Source organism: Leucopleurus acutus (assembly GCF_964270905.1).
Source record: "Leucopleurus acutus genome assembly, chromosome: 9".
NCBI classification, from domain to species: domain Eukaryota; kingdom Metazoa; phylum Chordata; class Mammalia; order Artiodactyla; family Delphinidae; genus Leucopleurus; species Leucopleurus acutus.
This window is the reverse complement of record NC_139144.1, coordinates 5,613,646-5,635,794: the sequence shown is the minus strand read 5'-3', so window position 1 is coordinate 5,635,794 and position 22,149 is coordinate 5,613,646. Positions and strand designations below refer to the sequence as shown.

General features: G+C 48.1%; 1 protein-coding gene across 1 annotated transcript in view; it reads left to right on the top strand.

The window, feature by feature from the left end:
• DDC (dopa decarboxylase) overlaps positions 1-21,754 on the top strand; it is a 76,203-nt gene extending 54,449 nt beyond the window's left edge. Inside the window, exons 9-15 of the mRNA XM_082846173.1 lie at positions 994-1,061; positions 8,904-8,980; positions 11,851-11,870; positions 12,778-12,876; positions 15,192-15,293; positions 18,593-18,801; positions 21,366-21,754. Coding sequence (XP_082702299.1) covers positions 994-1,061; positions 8,904-8,980; positions 11,851-11,870; positions 12,778-12,876; positions 15,192-15,293; positions 18,593-18,801; positions 21,366-21,384 — 594 coding nt within the window. The 3' untranslated portion in view covers positions 21,385-21,754. The remainder of the gene's footprint in view (positions 1-993; positions 1,062-8,903; positions 8,981-11,850; positions 11,871-12,777; positions 12,877-15,191; positions 15,294-18,592; positions 18,802-21,365) is intronic.
• Positions 21,755-22,149: the final 395 nt, after the last annotated feature.

Here is a 22,149-nt window from a genome sequence, read left to right as displayed (position 1 = left end):
GCTAAATTCCTTAACTTGAGATGTCTGGTTTTCTTTAATTAACAGTAATCTTTTGATGTTCCCACTACCTGGTCTTTGTTGCAAAAACCCCTCTAGATCCTGGCTCCCCCCTCGCCTCTTCAGAGCAGTCCCTCAGAGCTACCTGAGATGCTGTCTTCTGGGCTTGAAGTTCTCGGAAAGTCCGCCAAAAAAAGCATAACTCAACTTTTAGGTTGTGCATTTTTTTCAGTCGGCAACCTGGTACCCTTCACGTCCAGCGGACCTCAGCGTCGCTCTGGTTCTGTGGGTGTCTCTCTGCAGGGCACACCCTCCCCTGAGGTACATCCCAGCCCGGCTCAGCCAGTCCCTTCCCTCCGCCTCTGAGCGGGGAGCCAGCTTGAGGGCTACCTGGCGGTCGTTTTCATATGGCCCAGGAACTGTTCTCTTGCCACGTCTCCCTGCTTAACCAGAGCTGCAGGAGGTCAGTAGCCATTTTCTCATCACGTGGTTCCCTGGGCCAGCGACCTGGCTGGCTTTACAACCACGGAGCGGCGACAGTCTCAGTGTTTGCACTGGACGGTTTCTGTGTCACCCTCGGGAGCTGCACTGAAGAGTTTGTGGCTCTGATTGCACGCCTTCCCCACGAAGCAGAACTCCCATCCAGGCCACACGGACAGGCGGTTGTGCCCGGAAGCCAACCCCGATTCTCTGGCTCCAAAGCTCTCTTCCTCCCCTTGCGCTTCAGCCCAGAATCAGATCTACATTAGCTTCACGTTTCAGGAGACAGGATTTGGAAATGAAAGAAAAGAGGCTCAGGTAGGAGCGGTGGCTGCCCAGAACTTCCCGAGTGCCCTCGAGCCCCAAACCCCACGGTTCAGCTGCTTCCCTTCTCCTCTGTCTGGTCATGTTGGTTTTCATTTGAGACTGCAAACTGTTAATTACTATATACGAGGTCTTGTTTTATAGCTAAACATTAACAACTGTTTTCTTTTTGTTGTTATTATTCCTTGGCAGTATGCAGATTCATTTAACTTTAATCCCCACAAATGGCTTTTGGTGAATTTTGACTGTTCTGCCATGTGGTAAGTTGCCCTGTTCATTAGATGTCAATTACCCTGCAATTACACTGCTCCTTAGAATAGTTTATATGAAAGAAGCCTGGCAGGTGAGGTGCGATTGCTGGCGAAGCACGTACATCACTTACTGCTTGCCTGCATTTCTGAGCCATGGGTGGAATGCTTGCTAAATCTTACCCTGTTGTATGCTGTTATCTAGAACATATTGGCACAAGAAAAGAGAATAGAGAAAATCTCTGGTCTAATCTATCTAGCATTAATAAAAAACAGTGCTTAGTAACCTTAGCACATATTTCTAAATCATTTGCTTCTATGTTTTTATTCGTAAATGTTTAATAATTCTAAGTCTATATGCCTAAAAGCATTTGCTAAGGAAAAATAAAAGCAATTCTGTTTTCTAATCAGTTCCCTGAAAATTCTTACCGGCAGTACCGGCATCACATTGGTTATCTCTAGAGCAAGAAAAAAGAATTCCAAACTTCCAAAATGAAAGTGGCTGGTATTTCACTACATTGATAATATTTAAAGAAATCATGATGACTGGGAGTGGAAAGGGATTTTACTAGAAACTAGTTCTTCTGAGTTTTTTAGAGTAAGAAGGTGGTTAATGAATCTTGAGATCAGGAGGCCTTGCATGAATTTTGTGCAAAATTGTTCACTGTGTAATTAAGTGAACGGTTTTCCACCTTAGAAAGGTGAGGAAACCAGCTCTCACGTAATCCGGCTAAAGTCAGTTCACCAAATAATCAGTTTCCCTTGAAATCTGTCTAAAGATAAACTACATGTTCAGTGCTTCACTTCTGTTTAAATCAAATTCTCTTTTTTGTCAGTCTTTGACCCAAACTCTGATACATGATTTTAAAACCCATTTGTATTTGGGCTACAGTTTTTCTGAAGTGTTAATAAGAACCGATAAAAGCTACAGCTTTTATGAATGTTAGTATTCTTGTGGTTGTGTTTGTCTATTTTACCTGAATCGGAACACTTTAAGGCTAGTTTATGCAGCGTGTCAAAACTCCCTTTTTTCAAACTTTAATTCGGGTTGAGATGTAATTCTGTTTTGCTGGGGTGTTGGGTTGGGTGCAAACACTGTCCGAGGGAGCTGACGGGTGGATTGTGGGTCCAGAGCACCCAGCTGGCATGGGGCCGGCAGGGGTCCCCGAGGCCTCTGTTCTGTGAGGGGGGGTGCTGGCCTCAGAGCAAGTTAACTGGCAGCTAAGGGTCCTTAGCTAAGGCATTTGGCAGAGAAAAGCCACAGAGCCAGCCTGGACAGACCAGCTGACAGCTGATGGGGGATGGAGCGAGGTGACCCCAGAGGGGCTTGTGGTAAGCCGTGATGTTCCATTCATTTCCTGGGTAAAGTAATAGCACAAATGGATGTGCAAGGAGCCCCCGTCAGTGTAGACTGCCATCATCACACGCAATTTAACCGAAGTCACTCCCCCCTCCGAGGCAGCCTTGCAAAGAGGCTGCCCCCTCTTCCAGACGGGGAGACTGCAGCTGTCAGGGCCCACTGATGTATGAGCCAAAAGCTGAGATGTGATAAGGCTGAATACAATAAATGTAGCATCTGCCTTTGCATCCAGAAAGCCAGGGAGCAAGTTAAGGATGAGAGAAAACGTGCTTTATCCGTGGCCTTTCCCAGAGCCTGGTGTGACGGCCGAGGCTGCTGGAAGATGCGGCCAGAGCTGGGGGCTGTGTGTGTTAATCTGTCGCAGACGGGTCCCTTCTGGCATCTTCTGTTCAGGACCAGCCCGTAGAGGGAGATTTGGCAGAGGGGAGGTGATGGATGGGAGGAGACGGGAAATGTAGGGATGAGGCCACGTCGTTTGGAGATGGAAAACGGACCTGAGCGTTATGAGCCTGTAGGAGAAACTTACACATGAGCCACGAGACACAAGAGCAGCCTCCAGTATTTGAAATTTTGCCAAAGAGAAGGGTGATTAGTTATCCCCTCGGAGTGGGGAATTGAGGGGTGGGAGCCTCCCACCTGCCTGTGGGTTTGAAAGGCTAAATAAATAGAGTAAAAATTTTAGTTATAATAGAGGATGTGCCTTCTCTCTCCTGAGCTATTGAGATCCTGGCCAGAGCGGTTGTCAAGGGTTTTGAGGTGATTTCACACATCTGGGAGATATGGTAATGATGATATGAATATTGATTGATGGAATTTGATCTTGAAGGATTCGTGTTTTAACATAAAAATTACCCATGTCTACTATTTCGGGCGCTGTGCTTATGTTACCTTGCTAGGGCTGCTGTAACAGAGTACCACATACTGGGCGGCTTAAAAAACTGAAATCTAATTCTGGAGGCTAGGAGCCCGAGACCAAGGTGTCTGCAGGGCTGGTTCCTCCTGAGGCCTCTCTCCTCAGCGTGTAGACAGCCTTCTTCTCCCTGGGTTTTCATATGGTTGTCCCTCTGTGCATGTCTGTGTCCAAATTTCCTCTTCTTAGAAAGACACCAGTCATATGGGATCAGAGCCCAGACATATGACCACATTTTAATTTAATTACCTCTTTGAAGACCTGTCTCCAAATGCAGTCACTTTCTAAGGTACCAGGGGTTAGAACTTCAATGTATAAATTTGGGGGATGGTGACACACTTCAGCCCAGAACAGTGCTCATAAGAAATTACTAGTTAAAGCCAGAAGGCTAAAATTTAGGGAATTAACCCAGGTCAGCTTACTTTAAACCCTAGAATCTTAATTATGCCATCTACTACTTTCTGATTTTTTGATTCTTATCAAACGCAGGTTTTCCTTTGACCCCACTGCGCCAAGCACCCCTTCCCTGCAAAGAAGTTCTCTCTCCTTGCCCACAGGGGCATGTTGAGCACTTCCCAGCTTGTGGGGTGCTCAGCACAAGGTCCTTCACACACCCGCCCAGACCCCCACCCCAGGGGTTGCCCTGGGTGACGCTAGTGAAGCAGCATCTGCAACTGGGGGCAGCCCCGTCCAAACCAAGACCTACAAGGAGAAGGGAAGGTCAGGATTTAGTTGGAAAGCATTTTGTTTTGAGCGCTGTGGACTGAAACCAGAGCGCTATCATTCCTGGACTCGAGGAGTCTCAGCCATGGGATAGAGTTTTCAGTAAATAAAATACAACCAAAGGAAACTGAGAACCTAAATGAAATCAAGTCTAGTCCAGTGCAAACCGAGATCCATGGGGTGAGGAGGGAAGGGCTTGGGAAGACAGAGGGGAGCAGTTCAGGGGAGAAGCGTGGGGAGCTGGGGGTAGAGGAGGGTGTGCGGGCGAGACCCCGTGATCGGCCCCTTTGTTCATTGCCCAGAAGCCTGTCTGGTGAAGTGGCGTCTGACAGAGGGCACGTGAGGAGGGTTCAGACAATGCGGGTGTGGGGGGTGTGGGGCAGCAGCCAGTGCAAAGGCCCTGAGGCGCACGTGTGCATGACAGCAAACTCAGAAGAGGTGACAGCTACTGAAGATGGTTTCCTGTGGTCCATGTAGGTTTAAATTCCTTTTAAATAAGCTGCCCATATTTAAAAGCTGGTGTTTTTACATAAATGTGCAATTTTCCAATGTCTCATCCATTACTGAGCGCCTTTAAAGCATCATTTCTGCCCATCTGGGGTCCTGGGGCATCCTTCCCACCTGGCACAGCCCCGTTGCCAGCCTGGCCCTGTGCACCTGTGAGCACTAGCCTCCTCGAGCATGCACACGTGAAAGATTATAGTTGCTCTCCAGATACTTCTGGTTTGAAGCAATGATGTACCAAGTTAAATCACAACACCAGATTCTATGAAGAAGTGAGATGTAAACCTAAGTTCTTGGGCTGTGTGAAGAGAATTCCCCCTGCCCTTGCTGGAATGGGCAAAGCAAATGCACCTAAACCCTCATCCAGGGGTGCCTGATTCTTCGGTTTGCAGCAGTAATGATGCTTCGAGTACAAATGTTACGCTCAAGCTATTACCTGCTAGTAGGTGGCCTTTTACTTTCTCATACACCACCTCACCTAATCCTATTGCAGTCTTACTAGTATAGGAATTATCGTCCCTCATCCAGGTGAGGCAACTGGAGTTCTGAGATGTGCATGGGTTTGCTAATGGCACACAGCCATCCATGCTAGAGCCATGTGTCTGATGCCATAGGGGTGAAGGTTCAAAAACTGTAACTGAGTAAAAAGAGTCAGATACAGAATTATGTATCTCCCGGGATGCAAATGAAGACAAGCACACAAGGCAATACCCATTTCACAAACACACAGGTGAACAGAAGGATGCAGAGAGAACACGCTGGAATTGTCCCGGATGGATACGGAGAAACTGGAGAACGAGAGCTGTGTTTAGTGCGAGTGAGGCAAAACTGGGCCCTGATTCTAGGTCCCCTTTTATTCAGTCTGACTCTGATTCCACTTTCTCTCTGAATACTGAAAATAATCCTGGATTTTAGCCCTGGCACACACAGCCTACAGTCCAAAGGAGAGTGAACGGACCACAGCATTCCTCTGCTGGGTCAAGGCAGCTACCCCTTTGCCTACCCGAGCTGCGGGTCCACTGAACAAGCTGGGCCCAGGCTGGGGGCCCCTGCGTGTTTGCAGAGGAGGTGAGCGAGCCTTGCGGCCTGGTGACAGAGAGCAGGGAGAGAAGGATGGCTAAGAGTCTACGCAGAGGCTTTTCTGCCCTGCTGTGAAAATCCAGGGGATCACATACATATATTTTGCTATTCTAAGAGGTTATTGCGGCAAAAAATGAGGTGTCCTAACACAGTAGAACACAAACAGTCCTAAGCTGTGATTTTTTTTTTTTTTTTTTTTTTTGCGGTACACGGGCCTGTCACTGTTGTGGCCTCTCCCGCTGCGGAACACAGGCTCCAGACACGCAGGCTCAGCGGCCATGGCTCACGGGCCCAACCGCTCCGGGGCACGTGGGATCTTCCCGGACCGGGGCACGAACCCGCGTCCCCTGCGTCGGCAGGTGGACTCTCAACCACTGCGCCGCCAGCAGGGAAGCCCTGGGTTGTGAATATTTATAAATGTGTTTAAAGGTTTTGCTAATACAACAAACAACGTGTAAATGGATTTTGTTTGTTTTTTTTTTTTGCTCTCACTGGCTTTTTTGTATTCCTCAAAATCATAAGGGTCTGTCTTTTGTTTAATGAAATTTTATCAATGGTCAGTCCATAATTTAAACTCAATTTGTTGGTTATATTCTCTACATATTAAAATGGACAAGATAATAGAAGTTTTAAAAACTTGACCTCATTACAAGCCCAGTAAATACGTTTTATAATGATTTCATTATTGTCTTCATAAGTTCTTTATTGTTCATTTGGGTATTTTGAATCTTTTATATGTAAATATGAACCATTCTGCTCTGACCGCAATGTCCCTTAATATCAGATTTTCTCCAAAGAAAACCTCAAATTCCACCAAGGGCATGTTTTACTCTGCCTTTAAAAAAGAGGGTTAATTTTTTTCCAAATAAAATTAAATTTTTTAGTTTTGTACACCCCTGTTATATTGGATTTTTTTGAAAAATTCAGTTACTTGGGAAGATTTTAAGTCACTCTGGTTATGGTAAGACGTGATTCTAGAACCTGTGCGTGACAGCACAGTTTTCTCTGAATCTCCTTTGTTTCTTTGCACTTTGGTCCTAGTGCTTTTGGCATCTTGAATTCTTTATACTGTTTCTGGCACCAAGAGGTAACAGGGGCCCTCATTCAGGGAGCCCTTCACACACAGTGTTGTAGATTCTTAAAACGACAACTGAAGAAGCCATGCTTTCTGCACAGAACAGGCGTCCCCTGCCCCCTCCTCCGTCAGGACCATCCCTCAGGGGTGTGTCCGGTGACAGGGAGAGGATTTCCTCACCGTGAGGCCCGTCAGGGGTGAGATGACGTTGATGCCTAGAGAGGGTGTTTCTGTGCAAGCGTGTGTGTCTGCGTATGTGCATGCACACGTCCATTTGCTTGTTTAAATAAAGTTTTCTTCTCTGTAGTACCGTTAAAATTCACAAGGAAAAGCAAAGCTGGTACCTAAATTTTGAAGAGCAAACCACCACAGACCCACTGGAGCCATGGATCAATGAACAAAGGGAAACTGGAAATCGTAGGACCTGAATGAATATGAAGATGTGACAGAATTCATGGGCATGCGATAAAGCAGGACTTGGAGAACAGACTTAAACAGAAAACATGAAAGCCAGAAAATAATTAGCTAAGGGCCCAAAGGAAGCCAGAAAACAGCGACAGGATAAACCCTCAAAACTAGAAGGAGGGAAATAATGACGATGAAGAGACAGACATGAATTAGGAAATAAGGAAACAGGAGCAGAGATCAAGAGAGCCACATGCTGGTCCTTGAACTGCCTAATAAAATAGATGATCTCCAGAAAGAAGGACCAGAAATAGAGGAGAAGGCACAGTTTACTGTACTGGAAATATACGAAAGACAAAACCACAGACACAGCAGGCATTTGAAAAACGAGTCAGAGTGTACTATGAATTACATCATTCCAGAATTGTCTACAAATGTACATATTCAATAACTACAAAAAATATGTCATCAGAACTGACTCGAATAAATAGAAAACCTGAAACGTCTCATAGCTGTAAAGACTATGTGCCAATAGTTACATTTCACACAACAGAAACATCCAAATTCTTCTAACAGCAGGTTCTACCAACTGTCAAGGCATCTATAGGTCTAATTATAAGTGTAGTTCAGAGACCAGCAAGGGGGACATATATCATGAGGTCACTGTCACTTTGATCCCCAAACCAGATGAGAAGCTGAGAAAGGAAAGCTACAGGACAAGCTCACAAAATTACATGTGGAAATTCCAAGTAAATTTTAGCAAATAAAATTCAATAATGTTTAAGGGGAAAATAAAGACGGTATATCGTGACTAAAATGTGTTCATTCTAGACATCCCAGGGTGGTTGAAAAATATTAAAAGATTTTAAAATGTTATGACCATGTTTAATAGTAAAGGAGAAAAAAAAGTTATCATCTCATTAGATACGGAAAAAGCCTTAGATAAAGTTCTAACCCAAGCAAAACAAAAGCTCTAGTAAAAGAGGAACAGAAGAGAACTTCCCAAATCTGATAAAAAAATATCGTCCAAAAAAATATAGCAAACCTATTCTTAGTGGTGAAATATTAGAAAAACTGCCTTTAACATCGGGAGAAAACTTTACAATTCTCTTAATACACACCCTATTCAGCTTTGTGCTTCCCTAATCTGTGCAGTAAGACATGACAGAGAAGTAAAAGTAAGGATTACAGTGGAAGCCACAAAACTCATGATTCTCAGATGGTGTTAGTGTCTTCAATGAGAACAGAATCTTCCGAGAAAGTATTAATAAGAGAACACAGCAAGATTTCTAGATACACAGCACTTTAAAGGTTGCATTTATTTGCATATATGATAAGTAACACGTGTAAAATTTTCAAAAGAAATATTCTTTTATAATAGCAAGAAAAGATGTAAGGTTACTATGAATAAATATATCAAAACCTGTGTAGATTTGTATGAAGAAAAGGTTACAGTTTTTTGGAAGCCATTCCAGAAGTCCTAACTAAATGAAAATGCGGACTCAGTGTCAGGTCTCAGCGCAGTTCTAGTCGGACCAGGAATAAAGACCGAAGACTTATTTTTATTATACCCTGTACCCCCAACCTCAGGGGCCCAGAGCTCTGGAGGTTAATGCTGTGCTACAGCCGAGCCAGGGGACGGGGGGGTGCAGATGGGGGCCATGGGTGCCGGGTGGGGTGTCAGGGAGGGGACTGGGGAGCAGGGGAGCCTGAACCCGGCGGGAGAAGGAACAGGTGGCATGAAGGCCCACCTGAGATGCCTTCTCGTTAAGCCCCTTGGTTTGTTCACTAAAACAGGGTGAAAAAGAGAACTGACCTGACCGGAGCCTTTAAATTGGACCCCGTGTACCTCAAGCACAGCCACCAGGACTCAGGTGAGCCACTGGCCTTGCTCTCTCCAGTCATTCCATCAGAGCTGCATCCATGGTACCCAGGAGCCAAGGTGAAGAGTCATGTGTACAGACTGGTCCTAGGGGGCCGGGTGCAGAGCCAGGACGAGCTGCTTCCTGAGGCGGGATGCTGATGGTGACGCGGTCCCGCCTCTTCTCCTCACTGTTTGGGGCAGGGTTGGGGGAGGCACCCACAGGGCCGGAGGGGCCACAGGGCCCTCAGCACGGGCATGGGCACCTCCTGCACTGAGCCTTTGAAATGATGACTGCCCTAAAGAGAGTTTGCATCGCTTAGACCAGTAGCACCCGGGGAAGAAACAGCTGGGCCAGGGGCCTGGGGAGGGAAGAGAAAATTGGGCAAGGCTGAGACAGGAACCACACACAAATGCGGATCTCTAAAAATTAAGTCTCCTAGTAAAAAAAAAACCAAATCTTACGGACTACTTGAGATCCTGATCAGATAAAATGCATGAGGCGACCTGCACAGACTCTCTCCCCCGTCCCTCTGTGCCCACTCGCTGTCATCCACGCGCTGGGGACGGTGATTTGCATGCTTGTCTGTCCCTATAGGACTCAGCCTCCGGGTGGGAGAGGGTTCTCTCATTCTCCAGCAGGTGCCATGCCGGCCACCATGGGGTCCGGGGACCCCGGGGAGGGAAGGACAGGCCAAGTCTTTGGGTACTTCTGCCACTGTCTCGTTGAGTTTCCTTAGACAACAGTGGATGTTAGTGATGGGAGGGACACCGGAGATCACGTGACCCCACCCTCCACGTACTGAGCAGGAACTGGGCTGGATGGAAGATGAGGCAGTTTTGATGACTGTGGCAGGAGCGCTGAACAGTAGTGACACAAGTCGAGGCACAGCCCCTTCCCTCCTATGCGGACCCCAGCCCGCGCGGTCTCCACGGAAAGATCAGACCTGGGTTTTGCCCTCTTAAACTTGCCCACCGTCCCATGGGGCGCATCGGATACAAACACCCAGCCCCTGCTCAGTTGTGCTCAGAACCTAAAACTGCTCTAAAAAATAAAGTCTAGTTTTTAAAAATGGCGTTGGCATAAAGCCATGAGAAATTAGGAACCAGCTGCCAAAGCTCTTCTATTTAAAAACGCATTTCATGTTTGAATAATGAAAACCACAGTCATCATGACAGTTAGCAAAATGCGGCTCTTAAACAATGAAGAAATTCTCGGGGCTTCCCGGGCAGTCCAGGGGTTAGGACCCAGCGCTTTCACTACCAGGGCCTGGATTCAATTCAATCCCCGACGACCGGGGAGCTAGGATCCCGCAAGCCATGTGGCATGGCCAAAAAAAAAAAACAAAGAAGGAATTCTTAGAATGAGTTTAAGCAATCTCAGTAAAGTTCATTGCTCCAGGAATTTTTAAAAAGTGTAATTTTATTCCACTTTTATAGAAAGGCAGTTTCTGATAGAAATATTGGCTATGGCTGTTAAAGATGAACAATCTTAGTTGTTTGTACTTTTTCCCTAAAATAATCTATGAATCAACAAAAGCAATGACCCATTTTGTGTTTACCAAGTAAATCACCCAAAATCAACTTTAAACGTCTATGGCCACTGGATATAAGCGTCTATTTTATCTGGATGGATCTCACTTTCCTGCTAAGCCTGCTGTAATTTGAAATGGAGTATGTTTAGAGTGTTTTTTAAAAAGATCCTTGTTTTTCAATAAAGAAATCTTGGGCTTCCCTGGTGGTGCAGTGGTTGAGAGTCCGCCTGCCGATGCAGGGAACGCGGGTTCGTGGCCCGGTCCGGGAAGATCCCACATGCCACGGAGCGGCTGGGCCCGTGAGCCATGGCCGCTGAGCCTGCTTGTCCAGAGCCTGTGCTCCGCAACGAGAGAGGACACAGCAGTGAGAGGCCCGCATACCGCAAAAAAAAAAAAGAAAAAAAGAAATCTCTTCATTATTTAGCTATTAAAAAACCCACTCAGGACTGCCCACGTGGACTGCCCCTCGCCGGACACCCCACAGCTCCCCAGGTTGCAGCCCAGTCCATCCTGTGGGTCACTGGGACGCCTCCCTCTCATCACTGGGATCCAGGACCAGAGTCTCCCACGCAGGGGTCCTCCCAGGCCTCCCGATGAGAGTTCACTTTCTGCACTTACATAAGCGTGAAAGTCTTAGCTTTCTCCTTGTGCCCGGTGGTAAATTCGCATCAGATCATATACAGCCCTCATCACGCATTCACTCATGCGTGGGAAGGTGAATTTGTGGTATAAAGAGCAATTAGAATGTAAAAAAGACTCAAACCTTTGATGGGTGTTCATCTCTGTATTCTCAGATCTTAGTCTGGGTTCTGGCGCTGAGCAAATACCCAGTGGGTATTCTTCGAGTCAGTTTCATTATCTGGGATTCAAATGGCTTCACAGGGGTTACGAACTGGTTTGCATTTTAGTCTCCCCTTGTGCCAAGAGCTGTAAAGCCAAGGATGGTATGGAGGAAAGAACGCTGGACAAAGAATTTCGTAGACAGAAGTTTCTACGTTTCTAAGTTTCTTGGGCGCAGAATCAGGTGGGGATTAGAAAGATGCGTTTTGGACACCTGATCCCCCAATGGCGTCCAGAGGAGGCTCGCTGTGGCTGGAGCGTCCCCGGCTTCCCAGGTCAGATCAGCTGTGGCATCCATCCATGCGTAATTTGGCACATCCTTCTACGCTTTGCTCTCTGGAATCCCCGCCGCTCTTGAATCTGTTACCTTGGGAAGTGGCTCAAAGAGCAGTCAGCCCTGCCCTGGGTTTTATGTCTGGTTCAGGAGATGATGGAAAAGACTTGGACATGGAATCAACTAAGGTGTCTAATGGTTCCTTTTTGTTTCCTTTTTCTTTCTCTTTTCCAGGGCTTATCACTGACTACAGGGTAAGTGGAGATTTGTCTCCCTGAGTCCAGGTCCGTGGTAATGCAAAATGTGAATGCAGTGCGGGGCACTGTCATGGGCTGTAGCCCCTGCAGTCTCCCGGTCCTCTCAGGATCAGGGTCCCACAAGAGGACACCCTCTAACTGGGTCCTAACTAGAGATCGGGCCTGGCAGTGGTCAGCTCTGCTGAGCCCACGGATGGCAGGTCTCAGGTTAAGAGGAAATGAAGCTACCCGTGATCCCTGGAAGATTCCTCTGTAAGGTGGGGCGGTCCCTCCATTGTGTGCTCAGGCTGTGTGCCAGGAGCTGGCATCCCCGGGACAGTGGGAGAGCAAAGGGTCAGAGGGCGTAAGAAGCGCTCAGACGACAGCCTCTTAACTGGCTGCTCCCCAGGCAGGAGCCGTGCGCTGCTCTGGCAGCTGCGGTGAGCCGGGAGATGGGCTGGGAATCAAATGGCAAACAAGCCTGGGCCCCCTCTTCTCCGAACTCACGTCTGGTCGGGGGTGAGGGGAAAGGGCTGGGTGCACAGGGCACCTCTGCCCCCGGGGAGTCTACCCCACTCCAGCGAGGTAGTGACAGCATTTTAGGGTGACACAAACATTTTAGGGTCGCACGCCCCGTGGGGCAGTCCCACACCTCCCCCCATCTGCTCACGATGGCCCCCGAGCCTAGCACCGGCCTGGCCCCCGTGTGCCCTGCACGAGCATCTCAGAGCTTTGTAAAGACAGCCTCCGGCTGCCGGACCGCTTACTCCACTGCTGTCAGCTTTGCCATCCAGGATGGGGCATGGCAGCCAGAGGGTTTGGCCTCCAGGGCCTTCAAGACCCTGGAGGACAAGGCCATGAGCCATAAAGGAAAGCATCCCGTAGCATAGCCCTCACGGATGTGCCGTGTTGTGTCTTATTTCAGCACTGGCAGCTGCCGCTGGGCCGGAGGTTCCGCTCTTTGAAGATGTGGTTTGTTTTTAGGATGTACGGAGTCAAGGGACTGCAGGCCTATATCCGCAAGGTGAGTTTGTTTTCATTATTTATCCGGGTGACATTAGGGAGGTCTTAGACTTTAGAAAGGAAGTAAGATGTCGTCATAAACCACTATAAGGGAAAGTTTGGGCTGTTGAGAGTGGGGCATTTATAAGATGCTCAGTGCACGATTCTGGGTCTTTTAGACACTTTCACGGGGACTGAAGGCTATCACTCCAGGAGACTGTCGAAATGACAAACACTGTTAGCTGTCATTGGAGCCACCGCTGGCCCACAGTGAGGCCCAGTCCACAATGGCGGTAATGAGGATGCAGCAGGTTTTTCTCCAGAAAACTGCCAGAATGGGAGAGATTGGGCTGCATGGGCTGCATGTCCTCCGACACAGCCCCGACCAGAAGCACATGCACGACCTTGGTCTCTCGGAGTGGGTTTCAGTAACCTCTATATAACAAGCAAACAGGTGGCTGTGATGTACGCTAAACTGTGAGAACCATGGATCGACTCTAAGCCCCACGACCCTGCTTTGTTTTTTTAATTTTTTTTTTTTTTTTTTTTTTGATGGTACCCGGGCCTCTCACTGTTGTGACCTCTCCCGTTGCGGAGCACAGGCTCCGGACGCGCAGGCTCAGCGGCCATGGCTCACGGGCCCAGCCGCTCCGCGGCATGTGGGATCTTCCCGGACCGGGGCACGAACCCGCGTCCCCTGCATCGGCAGACGGACTCTCAACCACTGTGCCACCAGGGAAGCCCTGTTTTTTAAAATTTTATTGAAGTAAAGTTCGTTTACAATGTTGTGCTAGTTTCAGGTGCACAGCAGAGTAATTCAGTTATACATATATATCTATTCTTTTTTCAGATTCTCTTCCATTATAGGTTATTACAAGATACTGAGTAGAGTTCCCTGTGCTAGACAGTAGGATCTTCTTGTTTATTTTATATAGAGTAGCGTGTATACCCTGCTTTTTTTTTTTTTTTTTAAACAATCGAGGACACAGTCCAGAGGAGGCCTCCCTTAACTGGCTGCAGAAGGCCTGCCGATTTCCAGCCGGGCGCTCCCATCCGGCTGTCCTTCCTCACCTGTGGGCCCACCTTGATGGACAGAGGTCCTCAGACATCACGGGGATGGGGCACCCTGCAGTGTCTCATTCTGGTGACAGTGCAGCTTCGGGTGTGCCCTCCCCTGTGACAGGGCACATGGCCCCGGGCCCCTGTGGTGCCGCACACATGAGCATCCGTCTTACAAGGCTGCTCTGGAGGCCATAACGCTCCTGGAGGCTCTCCGTGGGGAAGCGAACAAGGAGGGACGTGTGCGTGAGTTCACGAGTTCTCGCCCACTGCAGGGCCTGTGCTCAGAAGTGAGGAGGATGCAGCTGCTCTGGGGAAAGGAGGCAAAACACAGGTGGCTTGATTCCAGCTGGAAGCTCAGGGGGAGCTGGGTGTGATCACATCGCTGCTTCCTGAAAAGCCCTGCAAGCCTCCCTGAGAGGGACCGGCCCTGCCTTCCCAGGAGGGGACTGAGTGGCCGGAGCCGGACACACCCCGGCAGGTGGGCAGCTCCTCAGGACCCAGCTCGAGGGCACCCCTGCCAGCACAGTCTCTGGAGCCCTCTAGTTCGTCCCGGGCCCGGGGACCACTCATTCAAACGGTGTGCCTGTCCCAACACTTGGAGCGGCACGATCTCTGCTCCGACGCTCCCGGGGCCCCTGCCAGTGACCACGCGCTGGACACCGGCGTTTAGGACGTGCTCCCTGTGTGCCGAGACCCGGGCCAGCTGGCTCTCAGATCACACACTGCGTGAAGCAGCTTTTGGTTTCTGTAAACATCGAGACGTTTAGTAAGGGGGTGGGTTCAGGGAGAGCAGGCAGCCCTGGACGGATGAGGTTCTCACCTCCGGTGGCAGGTGCTGCGGCCTAACAGACAGCGGCAGACCTGGAGCTCTGGTATCGGAATCAGCTTCGGTCTGCTGGTCTGCAGAATGGGCGTGACTGCGGTGTCACTCCCTGTGTCGCGGGTCGGCCGCTGTTTCTCTTCTGGAAAGTTTAAATCCCCCTTGACAGCATTTATCCTAAAATTACAAAAGATTCTTTGATGGGATGAAAAGACTCCCCTGAGCAGAAGATGACAAGGGGTGCTTTTCTGAAGACTTCCGCCCTTTTCTCCGGGCAGCCAGTTTCTCAAGCTGCACGGGGAAAGCTGGGAGTGGGTGACATCAGTGCTGCGGAAAATGGCCACAGCTTATCAATGAATCATGCTCCACGTGTGGTCTGATATGGTGTTTTAGGTGGCTAAGCTCTGAACCAAGCGGTGATGAGAAACTCAGACAGATGTCCCTTCCCTTTGCAGCACGTCCAGCTGTCCCACGAATTCGAGGCTTTGGTGCACCAGGATCCCCGCTTTGAAATCTGTGCGGAAGTCACTCTGGGGCTGGTCTGTTTCCGGCTAAAAGTACGTCTAAGTCGACTTAGTTGTCTGAATTTTCTTTGAGTAGGACAGAGAGGAAACTCTCATTCATTATGTCCGTGCTCCAAAACCCGCCCGAGCTCCCCAGAGACCGTGGATTCCCCCCGAATTTTCCAGCCTGCTGTTCCCACCTCCCTGCCGGGACACCTACTCTTCTCACTGGTGCTCAGACTTCTTGCCTGTGTAGACCCGGCCCGAGGATGCTTGCCATCTTCTCTATCCATCCATCCCTGCCACTGGAACCCTCCAACGACTGACCCACCCACGGGCTCACTGGTCCTAGCATGGTCCCCAGACAAGCATGGGCATCACCTGGGAGCCTGTGAGAAGCCAGTCTCGGGCCCACCCGGGACCCGCTGACCCCTCCATGGCCCTCAGGCTGCTGGTGCTTATACAGGGGCTGGAGGACTGCTGGTCCCTGGGGCTCTGTAATTCTGCTGCCTGAGGGCCTCAGCCACCTTTGCTGGGAATCATGACCACATTGCTCCGAAGACCCCAAGAGGAGCTGCACGCACAGGCCCCTTGGTAACCTGCCCTGTGTGAAGGATGCCGGGTTGGGGCCTAATGCCCTGCCTGCTCTCCGGCTAGCTTTCTGTTTGCAGAGTTGACGCCACCCACAGGCCTTCCTGTCCGAGTCCACAGAGGGCAGCAGGAGAAGGAACCACGGGCTCAGTTGCCTTGGCAAGGTGCTGCCCATCCAAACGTGGCCCTTCGCTCCCCCTTCCTTTCCCCTGAGCGATTCTTGGGGCTTTGAATGCTGGCAGGAACCAGCCATGGAAAAGCCTGGAAGCAGGAGAGAGAGAGCAGAGTCCTGACACAAGAGCTGGCAGGGAGACGTGAGGTCCCTGCAGCGCGTCACTCAGAGACGCCTGAGCACAGTTGTGCAGAAACTGGCGCCAGGTCCCCGGGGTGACCGGATGGGGCAGTTCCGTCCGCGCTGGCGCTGGTGGCAAGTGTGCTTTGACTTGCTAGCCATCAATCAGTTGTTTTTGCTTCTACTGCCAGTGTTCCTGTAGGATTTAAATTCTTTAATTTTTAGCCGTTTTATTGAGATACAATCCACGTGACATACACTTTGTCCATACGAAGTATACATTTCAATGATTTTTAGACTGTCCACGGGGTTGCACAGGCTTCACAACAATCTAACTTCAGAACATCTTCATTTTCCCCCAAAGAGAGCCCACACCCACCAGCAGCCACCCCAGCCTCCGTCCTTCGGTCCACGGACCCGTTTCCTGTCCCTATGCATCTGTCGACTCTGGACAGTCATATCCACGGGATCGTCAATATGCTGTCTTTTGGGAATGGCTTATTTCACTGAGCGAGATGTTGTCAAAGTCAAGACTTTTATTTTCTGCGGCTCATTTACAAGGGTACCGAAGCCACCTGTGTGTGCCCTTCCCACTCTTCTCCTGGGCAGCATGGTGTGCCCTCCCGCCCAGGGGCTTTTCAGAAAGCGAAATATGTCTTTTGTGAAACTTGTTACTTCCATTCCACGAATCCAGTTTTCTTCTCAGGGAGGAAGTTATCCAGGCGTCGTGGCTCACTTTTCTGTCCCCCACATCTGCTATCTCATTATTCTATTCTTTGCCCCGTGGCTGCCCATTCTGGATGTCAAGTCCTCTCCATCATCCATGGCTCAACGTGTGTGTGGTCTTTATCTGACCTGAAGTGGATAAGCTGTTGCCATGGCATCAATTTCCTTCCCCCGCCTCATCTCAGCCAGCCTCCCTGGTCCCACTCTGCACCTGCTCAGTCCGCCTTTGCCGTTACTTCTGTTGTTACATCTCAGACGGATTTCTCTGCTGGGCTCTTTGCCTCTAGCTAGTAGAAAATATATCTTGTCCAATCCATTAGAAAATGGCAAGCAAATTTTTCCCAAGTACTTGCTTTTACTTCCTACATACGTAATTTTCAGGTGTTTGCTCTCCTGTGAAGACTTCCTGGTGAAATTCCATCCTTTTGTACCACCTTCTCATCCTCATCCTCGAGCAGGTCCGGCTCTGTCTGGACCCGGTGCATGTCAGAAGTTTCTGAGTGGCCTTTGGCTCATGCACTGTCCACGGGGCATCAGCTGGAGTCCCGTGCAGGCCATCATCCAGCGGCCTGGAGGCCCTGCACGGACACGAGGCCGGTGTCTGGCATCTGGGCGACCAGGACGCATCCCTTCCCACAATCCTCCCTGCCCTTGAGATGAAGCGAGAACAGGAACAGTGTAACCCACTGAGGGTCACATGACCCAGGACTCGGCCCCACTTCCAGGCCCTTCTGCAGCAACTATAAGGCGCGTGGGGGTGGAGTCACCGCCTGGGAACAGAATGGAGACCGAGAGGGCTGGGGGCAGCTATGAGGAACAACGGGACTGACCAGGCAGGAGAGGGATGGCTCCCGGGTCTGTGTGACACACGCCTCCCATCTGGTCCAGTTAGTGTGAGGCGTGGGCCCCCTGTCTCCCTGCCCAAGGCTGTTGGGCTGCTCCTTTCCAGAGGGAGGTCCACCAGTGGTCCCTTGGTCCATAGTTCATGGACAGTTTTCCCAGATCCTAGCAAGCAGTTGGCTATTACGCTTCATTTTCTATGCAGGTAGGTCCCCTACATAGGAACAAGTTCTGTTCAGAGAGCACATTCGTAAGTCCAATTTGACCGTAAGTCCAACGAAGTTAGCCTAGGTACCCAACTAACACAGCTGGCTGTATACCACTGCTCTTACGCTTGCTTGCAGACATCCTGGGCTTGAAATAAAGATACTGTACTACTGTACACTGGACAGTACTGTACAGTAAAGTACACAGGAGCACAACCACTTGTAGAGGATGCATGCACTTGACGACGTACGTGAGACACATGAACTAACTTACATGATTGGACATGCACGTTTGCATCTTTGAAAGTTCGTATGTAGGGGACTGACTGTATTGTTGAGAATTCTTCTGAAGCTTTCTCTTCACTGGTGCTGTTAAACAGTTCTGCTCTTCAAGCTCATGAATTTGTAGATAACATGTCTAGGAATCTTCCTTTTTCTTTAAAAACCTGGATCACGGAAGGCTCATCTTTTGACAGCACACTAGAACATGAAGAAGTTGTCTTGTGGGAGGGCTGCCGTCTTTCAGGGCCACGTAATGATTACTTAGTTGAATTTTCTACCATTGCAGAGGAAAGGCCAGTGGTGAGGTGACTCCCTCACTGATCTGGGGCTGTGTCACCCAACGCGGGCCTCACTTGGTGGTGAGTGTTTGGGTCCCCGCAGATCTGAGCACTGCCCCTCTCTCTCCATCCCTGCAGGGCTCCAACAGACTGAACGAAGCTCTTCTGGAGAGAATAAACAGCGCCAAGAAAATCCACTTGGTTCCCTGTCACCTGAGAGACCAGTTCGTGCTGCGTTTTGCTATCTGCTCACGCACGGTGGAGTCGGCCCACGTGCAGCTGGCCTGGGAGCACATCCGAGGGCTGGCGACCGACCTGCTGGGAGCACAGAAGGAGGAAAAAGGCGGGTAAGCCGTGCGGCGGGGGCCAGATTTCCTCCACCATATAAAGAGGAGGCTAAACCCAGGCCCTATCGGGACTTCCCCGGTGCTCCAGCGGTTAGGACTCCACACTTCCAATTCAGTGGGCACGGGTTCGATCCCTGGTTGAGGAACTAAGAACCCGCGTGCCACACAGCGTGGCCAAAAACTAAATAAAATAAAATAAAATACTCTGCATTAAAAAAGAAAAAACAACAACCAGGCCCTGTCTGGTCTGGAGAAGTGGAAGGAACAGAGCCTGTAGTGAAGCTTTAGTAACTCTGATAGATTTCTGCTTTGTATTCTTTTATTCGAGACCGTCAATCACATATGCCTATGATTTCCCCTCAGCTTTCTTCAGTTTGCATTGAGGCAACTTACGATCACAACAAGCTTATACATTAAACTGGCAAACGGTAGATAACTGAAAATGAATGAAAACATTCAAAAAGGAATTTGACGTGACTGCTGGCTAGGACCAAATTCATGATGGTTCAGAGAAAGGAAATGTCTAGAATACTGGGCATCAGTTACAGGAACCCTGAAGACAGCGGGCAGGCGACTTCTAAGGAAAATATCTGCACAAAGGCAGTGTTGGCAACAGGTTGGAATGATGTCTATTGAACCGTAAGAGTCTTCAGAGCCTCGGCATTAAGCTATCTTAGGAATCATTCCACTAGAGTTTGTCCACCGTCTCGCTTTCTGTCTTTTTGCCTTTCGCCCCACTTGGAGGAGGCAGGTGGTGGGAACTTCTGCTTCTCTTTCTCTCTCTTCCTGCTCACTGCCCATCTGTCGTCACCCGCAGGGGATGCAGAGCTTCAGTGTGCAATGGGATTAGTCTACTGACTGCATACAACTTGATCTTCTGGGCTCTTAATTTTAACTGCGAATATCTGAGATACTACAGTGCTCAAAAAAATCAAAAGCTAAATACTGTTACATTTATGTGAGAGGTCCATCCAGGCTTCTGACCTGTGAGGTCAGAGACCCACCTCCTCTGTCAGGACATGTCCTGAAACACCAGGTCCTCCTCCTGGCTCGGCAAAGCCCTTTCCTAAAGGTCGGATGCTCGTAAGCTGAGGGGCCACCCTTCCCAGAGCAATGCCACAGTTCTAGCTTGAGCAGCTCTGAAAGGTGTTGGGGAGAGGCCCATAGTTCCAGATTATTCCACTCCTCCGCAATAAGCATGAGTGTGTGTGGTGGGTGTGTGTGTGGGGGGGTGGGGAATAAGATATATTCAAAACAAAATTGCATCAGGCAAACGCTGCAGAGGAACATTTCTGCAGCCCTCTGTTTGTGTATCTCATCATATCTTATTCCCATATGCCCCAAACAACACAGAAAGAGACTGTAGCTCAGAAAAATGATCAGAAACAGAGGCACGTTTCCAACAGAAGTCACAATTACTGTGGAGTCATTATACTTGCTATGAATTGCAAAGCTAAAAACGAAAGGATTTAATTTTTTAAAAATGTAGGATACAATAGTAAGTCAGTATGCATGTATGTTGTTTTGGTCAGATTAATTAGAGTGATGAAAATCTTAATACTTTGGTTTTACTTGTGCTTATGTAAGGCTATGTCAAATCCACTGGTCACAGTTCTGAGAGAAAGAAGGACCTATTTCTATTTGACAAAAGGTAGGAAATTGGACTAAGATTCTAGTTGACATTAATAAAATTTATCACAGAGAAGCCAGATTGGCAATAAAAACTCATTTCTTCCAGTTCAAACTCTTTTCCATTGTACAGTTGGAGAAAGAGTATACTCCTTCTCTGTGTTCAAATGAGGAGTATACAAAGTTCTAATTTTTACATTTTGTGTGTGTGTGTGTGCAATTACACTATTTTATTTAGTATTTTAAAATTAGGTGTTATTTGCTTCATTGTTAAAGGTACATGCTCGGAGAAAACGAAAAAGATGATAATGAGTATTTTGGCCAAGTTTACCCACAGTAGCCTGACTCAATCAACCAGTCAGTTGAATCCTTTAAAAATCACTTTTTAAATGTGATATATAACCTATTATATATATATATATTATTTTATTACAGCATGATCAAACTAATCTATTCAATCATTTAGCCAACAGGCATCCATTCTGCCAGGAACTGTGCAAAATCTGGGGGAAATAAAGATGAATAAGAGTCTGATGGAGATGGAGATGGTCGCAGTAACCACTGCTACAGCTTTGATGAAAGCAGTGACAAACGCCTTCTCTCCATGTCCTCTGGACACAGTCTAAGCTGTTCTCTCATTTAGCAGCCTGTCCTCTTCTAGCAGTACATTATACAGTGCCTAAAAGAGACATAAGCACATATTAAGAGCTCAGTAAACAATTAAAAGTATTTAACTTAATTTTCGTTTTATTTTGTGTTATGTACAGTGCTAAGTCTTCCAAATGTTTATTGCATGTAATCAGTGTCGTACTGGTAAAAACCTCTCCCGGGGGAAGAAAGCCTGATTTGTAGTGTTTGCTGATCTCAGTGGCAGAAATGATTTTTGCATTTTTTTGAATACAGCCATATATTCATGTTCTTTTTTTTCCCTGTAGAGATCAAAACCTGAAGTGATCTGAATACTGGAATGAGAGGAAAAGATGTATCATCCCAGCTCCATGGAACCAAGTCTGAATGTGGCCCATGCTTCTTTCTCCAAAGTTATCCAGAAAGAACCTCGTGATTACACCTGTTCAGCCTCTCATCAATGAAGAAATATTTGCTATAAGTTAACCTCAGTGGATATAGCTTTTATTCATTATTTGGCTGTGACTTTTGTTGATTAAAAAATCATCAGTTTCTGTGCCCCTGAAGTTGTCAGTGGTGGTAAAGGCTTATTGAAATATTTTCCGGCGCGATCTATAATTATGGGACTTGAGATTATATCCATGGTCTTTAAATTGTTCTGTCATGTGACTTAATGCTTAATAAACAACGTGAAGTGTAACGGTAATTGTGTCTGGTGAGCATCCTGTTCTACATTGTAGCAAATTGAGCGGCATTCTTGGATAGTTTCAAACGGTATTCATTTAGTCAGCAAGTGTTTATGGAGTGCCTAGCATATGTCAGGCACTCCTCTTGATGCAATAACAATACACAAGTTTTATTTGGAGATGACTCCAACTTCTAAAGAAATGAATGCAGAACCAAGACACAGCCAGAGACCAAGTTCTGCTGGTGTGATGGGAAAGGCTTCTGGAGCCTTGGTTTCTTCATCTGATCAGTCCACCTGCCCTGTGGTATCATGACTAATAAACACCTGAAGATGCTCTTTACACATAAATACCAAGAAAATGCAGTTTTTATCCAAATAACCAATCTTTATGTGAAATCATCTTT